The 11,658-nt window shown below is 40.0% G+C and overlaps 1 protein-coding gene across 1 annotated transcript in view; it reads left to right on the top strand.

The window, feature by feature from the left end:
• The first annotated feature begins 444 nt into the window (after positions 1-444).
• Tmem168 (transmembrane protein 168) overlaps positions 445-11,658 on the top strand; it is a 25,573-nt gene continuing 14,359 nt past the window's right edge. Inside the window, exons 1-2 of the mRNA XM_021165647.1 lie at positions 445-715; positions 5,167-6,418. Of these exons, the coding sequence (XP_021021306.1) occupies positions 5,291-6,418 (1,128 nt within the window). The 5' untranslated portion in view covers positions 445-715; positions 5,167-5,290. The remainder of the gene's footprint in view (positions 716-5,166; positions 6,419-11,658) is intronic.

Genomic DNA, 11,658 nt, shown 5'->3' with positions numbered 1-11,658 from the left:
TATGTTAATTCAAGTGCCATCAGAATGCAAATTAAAATAATCTGTGGTGTTTGAAGGTGCGCTTAGGGCCAGGGAGAGCTAGTTAGGGCTGTAGAATAAAGATGCTCAGGATTGGGAATTAATGGCGGACTTAATTAGAAAAGCAGGCTGGGGCAAGGAGAGACAGGTTTTGAAGGTTTGGTCAGCATATGCAAAGCCATATATTATACCACCTATATGAAAGAGCAGCAACGCCTTCTACATAGATTTATAGTCCACTTGCAATTATCCCACTCTAGCTGGCTCAGTTTCGGTCCAACCTTAAGTGGTGACCTCGCTGCTTTGGGGCCTGATCATCCGTGGTCTTCCCTGCTTTTGCTGCTAATCCCGGGTGGGAGTTAAACAGGCCCAGGGTGGGGCAGCGCAGCGAGCACCTGCCTCCCCAGGCTCGCCGCTGGGCGTGGAGAGCGGCTAGGAGGCCGGGCCAGGGAAGGAAGCGCGCGGCGCGCCTTGACCCTGACGGCGATCCGTAGCGCCGGGAGTCAGCGGCGGAAACATGGCGGCCGTGTCGGTCCTAGCGAAAGTTTCTACCGAGGCCTTGCGGTGCTAGTGCGGGAGGCCTCGGGCTCACGTCCCCACACCACCTCCGCGTTCTGGCTCGGAGGCTCCGAGCCCTTTTGCTCTGCGAGCTTCGCAGCGAGGTCAGAGCGAGGCTCGCTGGCGACCTCTGACTCGGGTAAGGGGCATCGGGGAGCCGAGGGGCGGCGGAGGGCTGGGGCGCCGCCCAGGGTCCGGCTGAGCCGGCCAGGCCCCGCCCCGTCGGCCTCCTGGTGGGATCGATGCTCTGGGGACCGGCGACCGCCAAGGGAGGGCGTGCCTCGGTGTCCCGCCTCACCCTGACCCGGGAGTCGCGTGGTGTCGCCCGGTCCCAGAGCTAAGGGGTAGCGGAACAGTCAGGGTCCCGACCCCACTTCTCCATCTCTCGCTAGATCGAGGCCTAACGGGAGAGAAGTTACCATAGCTGCTCAAAAGGGAGAGTCTGAGTTGCCATTCTTCTAGTTAAGAGGTGGGCCGAAAGAGTTATTAGCAGGAACTCAGAGAAACTAGGCTGCAGATCTCCCAACTCCTGACGGCTCAGTGTTGTTCTTTCAGGTTTGGACACTTCCCCTACGAGGAACAGACATAGATTTCCACTGAAGGATTATGAAAGCGATACATTGTGTCTTGAAGTCCATTGTTTTAGGACACCGTGAGGGCACTTTTCTGTTTTGGAAGAAATTTGGTGAATTAAGCGAAGGTTGGAGTAAAGCCAAGAGCAGACAAGCCAATGATTCCTGGACTCTCCCTTAAGTACTAGTACTAGCTGTGGCTTATTAGAAAGTGGTTTATTTTATCTGCATTTCTTAAGTAGTTTTTTTCTATTATTAGTCAGTCTCTTCTCTTGCCCCACCCCCCGCCTCGGAATTGAATGTTAACTTGATTACAGACTTTGCTAGATTCTGAGCTCTGAGCGTGCATTGTGGAAGACAGATCTCCCCAGAGACTTTGTGACCTAGTGAAGAATGCAGACATTAAACAAATGGTGAAGAAAAGAGTACTTTTACTTTTCCATTTCAGAGAGAATGATCTGAGAGGCGATTCTCCTACGAAAAGAATTGTAAGCCCACACCTGAAGGGGTTGACAGATAAAGGGCAGATAGGACTAGGAGGAGGAAAAGGAATATGTCCAGAGAGGGCATGGCATTTCTGTAGTTCATAATTGAAGTGTCCGTGTACTTGGAATAAAAGTGAGAGGAAGAGCAGTAACAGATGGGGCAGTTATTCCTGTCCACTGTGTAACACTTTATAAAGGCACTGAAAGAGTTTATACTGTAATACTGTGAGGGGTGGAAAGCCATTAGAGAATTTTGCATAGTGGAGCATAACACGATAAAATTCGGGTCTTAAAAACACACTTTATGTAAGAAGGGCAGAAGTTGATAGGGAAGAAAAAAAAAAAAAAAAAAGGAACATGTTTAAGAATGAGGTCATTGTCACCAAAATTTAGGTGGTGATTTTTTGGAGGATAAGGAGTAGAAGAAATGTGAAAGAGATGCTTAGGGAAAGAGAAATCAAGAACTTGTGAGGATTAACTCATGGGTGAAGAAGTGTGGGGGGAAGGTTAAAGGAGTAGATAGGACTATAGTGGGGTCAAAGCCAGCGCCTCCCAAATGCTAAGTATGCTTTCTCAGTTATGACCCCAGCCGGAGATCTTTCTAATGGATTTTAGCAGTGACTTGCTCATTGACTCCATTCTGCTTTTATTTGCCTCTGGAGTCTTCCATCAAATCATTAGGGAAGGCAGCTCAAGTAAAAACAGTCACAATGCTTTTAAAATTTGTTTTCATTTCTAGTTAAGGCTATTTTTAAGTCAGGATGGGTAAAAACTTTTAAAACTAAGGCTCATAAGAATGTGACTGCACAATATTTCATGGTACAGCTGTGTTTCTTTTTCGAAATTACATAATATATGGAAGCAATTTAGATTGCTCAAAGCCTAGGGTTGGGATTAAGCATGGGTTAACAATGAACAACTTTCAAGAGAATCATGGAGAAAGTACTGACTTGTGAAAAAAATATGGATTCTTAGACTTTAGAAGCCAAGGGAAGTTTGAGAAGGTGATAGTACTCATCAGTATAAAGGCTTTTAAAGAAAATGTGGAGACTCCTGTAAGGATTCCATCATATTCAGGAACTTGCAGATCATTCTAGAAGTTGTCAGAGCTGTTGCACTGAGGGAGTCACACCTTTCAGCATTCTGAAGTGAGTGTATGAGAGCTTGAGCAAACATTAGCTGTGAGGAGGGAGGAAACTGAACGTGGTAGACAAGATGGGGAGAACAAAGATTTTTTTCTGTTGTTTCTTTACCCTTTGGTAGTTTTAAAAGCCGACCTAGTAAGTGAATAAGCACGTAAGTACTAGTGAATAAAGCTTAAGTACTAGTGAATAAAGCTTAAGTACTGGTGAATAAAGGAGAAGAGAGAGTTTGGAGAGAGAATGGTGTTCTGGAACAGGAAGGATTTATACAGGGAAGGGGACTCTGGCTGACATGTAGAGATGCAAAGAAAGGTGGATTTGTGCTATTGAAAACCTAAGGAAGTTTCTTTTTGATGATCCTATAGGAAGCAGTCATGTGGTTAAAATACAGTGAAATGTGGGTGTCAAGAGACTTGAGAAGAAAGAGAGGTTTGCACAGTCACAGATCAGGAAAGAATGTTGACCAGGACACACAGATGGGTGTTTCGTGAGTGTGGAGTGAATTTTTTTCTCCCTCTAGTAGTACTTATTTTAATCCTACAATCTACCACCAGCATTTTAAAAGTCTCTCCCTCTTTTTCTCACTCTGTGTAGTATAGGCGTAATATTTTACGAAATTTTTTGTAGTCCAGATCTTAATCAGTTTGTTACACTTTTGTTTGTTTGTTTGTTTGTTTTTCCGAGACAGGGTTTCTCTGTATAGCCCTGGCTGTCCTGGAACTCACTTTGTAGACCAGGCTGGCCTCAAACTCAAAAATCTGCATGCCTCTGCTTCCCAAGTGCTGGGATTAAAGGTGTGTGCCACCACCACCCAGTCAGTTTGTTATACTTATGAAAAAAAATCCACTATAAACAACAACAACATACCAGAAATTTTCATTAATTCCACATGGCAAGAAGTGCTTACATGGAAACACAATAGAGGAAAGTTACTTTGAATATCTAATGAATAGATTTGTAAATAAAAATATGTTTTGGAACATAAGAAAGTAGAGATAGAAATAGCACTTGAAATATGCTTGGAATCCTACAATTGTCTCCCAAGCATTCCTCCCCAGCCAAAGGCTAGGTAGAGGTTAATCTAAGTTATCTCATGTGTCTGCTGAGAGTGCCTTTTAGTGTACCTCTGTTAGGAAAGTTTAAATAAACTCATCCCCTATGTGTGGGTTTGTTGCTGTGGTTCAAGCCTAATGCCTTGTGCATCTTAGGAAAGTACTCTAGCACTGAGATGTAGCCCTAGACCACAAACTATTTGTTTTTTGAATATATGGGTTTTTGAGTGTTGTATGGCTAAGCTATTGCAATAGATCTGTTCTTACAGTATACTGAAGAACTACCTACTGGATGGATCAGTACTTCTGTGTGTGTGTGTGTGTGTGTTCATACACATGCTCAGTGTGTGCATGTGCAATGGCATTCTTGTAGAGGGCGGAGGAAACCTTATAGGAGTTGGTTCTGTTCTTCTACCAGACCACCATTGCATCTCAGTCATTGTACTTATGTAGTCAGGCTTCACAGGTGAGCTATCTCATTGACCCTCACAGTATATATATTTTTTAACCATTTTTGTATTTTAAGTCAAAGTTATGAGAGCACTTAGGTTGAAATAATTATTTGGGTCCTAGAAAATAATTGCTGTAGTGACTTTTTGAGAAGGTAGATTTGAAGTTTTCTTAACTTTACCATGAACACTTAACTGGTAAGCATTCCAGTATTTGGGTTTTCAGTAAGAAGTTCAGCAAATGATTTACTAAATAGATGATATATATATATATATTTATATTTGAAAAGTAAGTGATTAACCAAGTGATTTATTTTCGTAGGAGTGAAAGTACAAGAATTATGGCTCAGCTTTTGGGACTGAATAACCGTATATAGAGTTAAATTTTACTTCTAGTTAAGTATTAGCTAAACAATATAAAGACTGATATTTTATAGCATTTTAGAATGGTTTTGTAAAAGATGTGGTGGATTACAGTAGTAATCCTCTGTGTCCTAGTGCTTTCAATTAGAAGTAATAGTGAAGCCCTTCATTCCATTTAAAAGTTGAGTGACATTTCATTGTATCAAAGGCAAGTGCTTATGATCTCAACTAAACTAGATGTTCACATAGGAATAGGTTAGACAACTTCAGCATTGACACTGATTAGTATGACAGAGAAGACTCCACTGACACTTCATGATGCAATTTTATCAGTATGAATAAAAATCAGGGTACTTTCCTTTGTATAACTTGCAGAGTTTGTATGATTATTAAGATATATGCAATTAGTCTTTAAACTGGATTGCAGAAAAACCTCTAGTTTTTCTCTGATTCACTTACTTAGTATAAAGAAGATGGCAGAAAATCTTATATATAATTAACTGTGAAATATCTTTCCTTCTCTTTAGGTCACTATAAAGAAAACTTCTGAGAGAATGTTGGAGTAGGCATTACCAACACCTTGGCTTGATTGAATGAAATACAGGAAGTTAATTTTTGTGCCTCTTGGGAAACCCTCCAGTGCCAGATTACATGTGCAGGTCACTGCGTTACTGCGTTAGTCATTGTCTCTATCTAGCAATGACTAGGCTGGAAGAAGTGAATAGAGAAGTGAACATGCATTCCTCCGTGCGGTACCTCGGCTATCTAGCCAGAATCAACTTACTCGTGGCCATATGTTTAGGCCTTTATGTAAGATGGGAAAAAACAGCAAATTCCTTAATTTTGGTAATTTTTATTCTCGGCCTCTTTGTTCTTGGGATCGCCAGCATACTCTACTATTACTTTTCAATGGAAGCAGCCAGTTTAAGTCTCTCCAATCTCTGGTTTGGATTCCTGCTTGGCCTTCTGTGTTTTCTTGATAATTCATCCTTTAAAAGTGATGTGAAAGAAGAAACAACCAAATATTTGCTTCTGACATCTATAGTATTAAGGATATTGTGTTCTTTGGTGGAGAGAATTTCTGGATATGTCCGCCATCGGCCTACTTTACTAACCACAGTGGAGTTTCTGGAACTTGTTGGATTTGCCATTGCTAGCACAACTATGTTGGTGGAGAAGTCTCTGAGTGTTATTTTGCTGGTTATGGCTTTGGCCATGCTCATTATCGACCTGAGAATGAAATCTTTTCTAGCTATTCCAAACTTAATCATTTTTTCAGTATTGTTATTTTTCTCTTCATTGGAAACTCCCCAAAATCCAATTGCTTTTGCATGTTTTTTTATTTGCCTGGTAACTGATCCTTTTCTTGACATTTATTTTAGTGGACTTTCAGTAACTGAGAGGTGGAAACCATTTCTGTATCGTGGGAGAATTTGCAGGAGACTTTCTGTGCTTTTCACTGCAATGATTGAGCTTACATTCTTCATCCTTTCAGCATTTAAACTTAGAGACACTCATCTCTGGTATTTCGTGATACCAGGTTTTTCCATTTTCGGATTTTTCTGGATGATTTGCCATATAATTTTTCTTTTAACTCTTTGGGGATTTCATACGAAGTTGAATGACTGCCATAAAGTGTATATCAACCACAGGGCAGATAACAATAGCCTTGACAGAATCATGGCATCCAAAGGGATGCGTCATTTTTGCTTAATTTCAGAGCAGTTAGTTTTTTTTAGTCTTCTTGCAACGGCAATTTTGGGAGCAGTCTCCTGGCAGGTAAGCTCCTGGGTTTTTGTTTATTTTCTTATGTCAGTGCCAATGATAACTGATAGGATCCTAGCTAGAGGTGCGAAATGCTGAAGATCTCAGGATACCTATGCCCTTAAAAGCAATGGTTTCTGTAACGAGAGGAAGAGACTAGCATGAAAAGAATTGAATCATAAACTGTTTCTATTGTAACAAACTATATAATTTGAGTTCTTCAGGTTGGGATGTGGGCATACAGAGCAACTCTTCCTGGTGCAATTCTTTGCTTTGTACCAATGTGTTGCTGCTACGTGTATTAGAGATGGAAGTGTTAAAGGGAGCTAGAAAGCCTTGCCTGGGCATGGGGCTTCTATTCAGGGTGGGCTGCCTGCCTCGAGGAGTCTGTGTGGGAGTCAACCCCATGGTGAAAACTTCCCCAGGGCAGGTTCCTCATTCTGCCAACTTGCTGTAGCTAGGGACTTTCAGAACTAAATGATGTCGGGACTCTGCAAGAACTTACCCCCTCTTCTTCTTTCTGAGTTGGCCACTTTCCCAGTCATAACTACTTTTTCTTTGCCAAGTCAGCTTCATTCCTGCAGGGTTCCTTTCTAGGTCATGAAATTCTGTTAACCAAGTACTTTCTTGGTCACTAGATTTTTTTTCTGCTCTGCATAAAGTATATTTCAAGTAAAGTATATGTACCAATGGGAGTGAGTACACACAAGCTTTCTAAGGAATCTCTCAGCAAAGATAATGTTAGAAAATTCAATCTCCAGGTTGTAACTTTCAGTGGGATTGTTTCCTAAAGTTGACCTATTTGAGAAAATCATTCAAGTTGACCCTTAAGTGGTATCTCATTTGGGTTTTAATTTATAGGTGCCTAATGAAAGTTGTGTCATTTTGTATGTTCTTACATTTTCAACATATTTTCTAATATCCCTTCAAATTTCTTTGACCTCTGGGTTATTTTTGTCTTTATTGTGGGAAATCTTAATATTTGTAGATTTTCCAACATCAGTCTTGTTGATTTTTTGATTTATTTTTATAGTTGGAGGACACAATTTGTATGAATTTAGCCTTTTAACAAAGACTTGTTTATGATCTAAAAAAAAGGTTAGAGTGCTATTGAGCCAAGTCTAGCTGGGTAGTAATGTTCTTATATCAATATCCTTGATGGTTTTCTATCTAATCTATCAATATTGAGAGATATTAAAATGTGTACTTCCTCATTTATGACATTATTTGTGTGTGTGTTGTATGTGTACGTAGGTAGGTATAGGTATAGATGTGCATGCTGCAGAGGCCAGACAGGTGTTAGATTCCTTAGAGCTGTGTTTGTGAGCCATCTGATGTAGGTTTTAGAACTCCTTGTTACTTGATTTTTATCATGATAGATGGCATAGTTTAGTAGTTTCAATAAAAACTCCATTACCTGCCAGCAAAGCTTAAAACATTAACTTTAGAAAAGCCTTGTTCTTGGTATCTGAGCATTTGAGTCATGTGAAATTTGTTTAAGTTCTGAAGACTGGGATTCAGTGATTTGGGGGAGAGGTTAGGATTATACTTTGCTAAAAGTCTCAAGGGATGACATGGGAAACCTTGTCAGCAATACACCTGTTAAATGCTTGTCAATTTAGCTCTTCAAAACTAATGTAAACCCACCTGGATAGATTTACATTACCCCGTTGGCTGCTACTTGATAACTGTTGTACCTAATGTTGACATTTTGCCTTAGAGAAACTTAGACTTTTCAGCATAGTTTTTGCTTAATTGATTATAGAAAGATTCCAAACCCTTTACTCTGCCCAGTATTCTGTGAAATGTAACTCTACTTAGAGCAAAAAAGAAGAAGAGGAGGAAGGGGAAAAAGAGGAAGAAGAGGAAGAAGAAGAAGGAGAAGAAGAAGAAGAAGAAGAAGAAGAAGAAGAAGAAGAAGAAGAAGAAGAAGAAGAAGAAGAAGAAGAAGAAATAATAGTACTGAAAGAGCATCATTTCTACACATCTGTCTATGAAACCCTGTCTCTCAATCTCATACACCCTTTATCCTGTATGTGTGAGCTCTCCATGGACTTCTGCTGAAGTGCAAATGACATTCATATGAAACATAATTTGGGAAACACCCACTGGTTCTACACAAGTTGCAGTTATTCAAATGATTCAAACCAGAAAATTACACACTGAAAGGGAAACAGTTAAGGCCTTCATTGAGGAAAACTATTTTGGAGAGAGTGACATTGCTAATTCAATTACATTCTCAGCTATTACAAATTATTTAAATTGGATCTTAACAGATATTTAAATTGAACTATTCTTACTTAACATTTCTAAGTATTGTTCCTAATATTCTCATTCTTTCTCTCCTCTCTCTCTCTCTCTCTCTCATTCTCTCACTCACTCGAGCACGTGCATGCACATGCACGCACATGCACACGCGCGTGCACACACACGCACACACATACAACCTTACCACATTTCTGTAAGAATAATACCGAAGTGTTAAACTTTTTTTTTTAATATCTCATTAATTTATCCTTCAATTGGTTTCTACTGGAAAGTTTTTCCACTGGTTGGGTGGGGACAGACCTAATCCAAAAAAGAAAAATAAGAAAGAAACTTTTCGGCAGATGAGTTTGTCAGCTACTGTCAGGGTACATAAAAGTAGAGATGACATAACCAACTCCTCAGTTATTTTTCTTTTATGACTTTTTTTTAAAATTTTAACTAAGAAGTTGTCACAAACTCCATTTAAGTAGATTTGCTTTTTGTTAGTTTTCCACTCTATTATTGTCAGAATGGGTCGAGTTTCACTCCAAGTTACTTTCATTAAAGTGCTGGAATTTCATATTAGTTACTGTTGTGGTTCATAATCTCACTCTTACTTTGAGACACACCTGACAGCTGCTGTTTCCCAGTTTGTATTATGTTCACTGCCTGCTGTTTGCTTTTGTCTTAAGCTTTCCCTTTAAATAAGTCAACTAGAAAGGCACAATAGCATAGCATACCTAGTGATGCTTTTATGGCAATTGATAAGAAGGCTAAAAGGGAGACTGAAGCCCACTTAAAACCCACACCATTTTTAGACATATTTAGACATGCTCTCTGAAATGTTTCACTTAAACTTTCATATGCCTTTCTTGCTAACCACTGCCATTTGAAGATTCCATGGGGATTTGATGCAGCTTTTTGTGGAAGCCCTTTTCACACCAACTAGAAAAGCCATAATACAGTTAATTTCACTGTAGGTGAAAGAGGGACCAGTCCTGAATATGATGGAGTCTTAGTATAAACCTTGCATTCAAAGAAGTCTGTCAGTACAGCACAACTTCACTTCTAGCAAGACAGAAGGACCAGCCCGTCATCACTTAGCATGGGAAACAGGACTTTCCAATTTGCTGCTGAATTAGAAGTTCAGTCTTTACATTTGTTTGTTTATTTGTTTGTTTGTTTCGCTTACTTGCCTCAGTTTAGTAGAGGTTACAAAAGGGACATTATTTTTGTTTAAAGCCAAAATTTTATCAATTTTTCTAGAAACTGTAAAACCGGATGTCCTATGTGTTCCTGTGACAGTAACACACAGTAGGAAATGTATAAAGAAAATGACATTTATTTTTGCAGTGTTAAGATTGGGAAGTCCTATTTCAGTAGTAGAAGTTGGGGGGGGGGTGCGGCGGTGTGAAAAGGAAGGGTTTAGAAGTGTCTTTCACAGCTTTGAATCCTTATGTAAGAGTCATTCATTCATCTGTGAAGGTCTATTGTAAGTTCTGTATCCTTATACTTCCAGTCAGTCCTCATTTCCTAAGATGCTGTACTGAGGATTAAGTTTCCTGAGTATGCTTTGAGGGAACATATTGAAACTACTTCAGAGCAGTTGATGTTCTTTCCTCACTCACCCACCTGAAACAATGGTCCAAATAGTGTTTTCTTCATAAAGTATGACTGATACAGTTCCCAACAGATAACTTCTGAGCAGTGCGTTGTGAGCATCATAGCGTGTGCTTTCACAAATCTGCCTGGCCTATTGATGCCATCAGCAAACACAAAATGTGGGGCTCTTGCTGGTAAATGTGACCTACCACTGTAGGGGAAAGAGGGACAATCCTGAGTATGATGTAGTAAACCTTTTAATATGTAGGAAGTACAGGTAAATATGTGGACCACTAACACTCATGTACTGTTGGCTGTGTGCTGCTATATGTAATTTTAGGACGGACAGTACAGGTTTGTTTACATACAGCAAAACAATGCATTATACTATGTTACAAGACAGTAGGAAATGTTCAGTTCCATTATGATCAATGGGACATGAATAGATAACTTGTTTACATGCACAGAATTGGTGTATATGGTCCATAATTGACTGCAATATTGTTACATTGTGCATAACTATTGTTTCCTCTTCACCTGATTCTCCATCCTTTCCTTGTGTGATAGTGTATGCTGTTAATCAGGGTAGGGGTAGGTGGACCTCCATATATTAGAGGACAGCCTTTCTAAGTGACACGTTACAGTCAAGCTAAAACGACATCCTGAGCCCCGGTTTCAAAGAACAAAAATGCAAAACAGCTCACCAATCAATGAGAAAAACCTACTAGCATATCTTCTCTATTTTAATAAGACTTGCCCTTTGTAAACTGTTCTGTGTATGTATAAGTGTGTTGAACTCTTGCAGCTGCTGGAGGTAGCTATCATTACTGTTCATGATGAGAAAGCTTGGCCGTTGTAGCTGCTTTGAATCAAGGAAGCCTCCACTCAGCCTTTACTCAACAGGGTTGTTGTACTTGGTTTCCTATGCTTTCACACTCGGCAAGGGCAGAGAATTACTCCATCTGACTGCTTTTGTTGGTTATAGGGAAGCATCACTAAGACTTGCCTGAGATCATTTCTGTAACTGTGATTTCACTTTTTAAAGGTGGTAGCTTTACATTTTTTTGTGTGTGTGGTTTTGTCTCTTTTGAGAGCACTCAGTCACAGGATAGATTTCTAATGCTTTTATTAGGGCTTTGATGATTGTACATCGAGTCTCCTATGTAATAATAATTAGACATTTAGATAAAAAAGTAGTTCTTTAGATTTCTATTCTTTTGCTTCTGATGACTTCAGAATTTTGTTGAGGGCTAGAGAGATATGGCTTTGCTATTAAAAAGTGATTACAAGCCAGGCGTGGTGGCGCACGCCTTTGATCCCAGCACTCGGGAGGCAGAGGCAGGCAGATTTCTGAGTTCGAGGCCAGCCTGGTCTACAAAGTGAGTTCCAGGACATCCAGGGCTATA

Source organism: Mus caroli, chromosome 6 (genome assembly GCF_900094665.2).
Source record: "Mus caroli chromosome 6, CAROLI_EIJ_v1.1, whole genome shotgun sequence".
Lineage (NCBI taxonomy): Eukaryota > Metazoa > Chordata > Mammalia > Rodentia > Muridae > Mus > Mus caroli.
The sequence above is the reverse complement of the archived record's forward strand: the minus strand, read 5'-3'. Positions and strand labels throughout refer to the sequence as shown.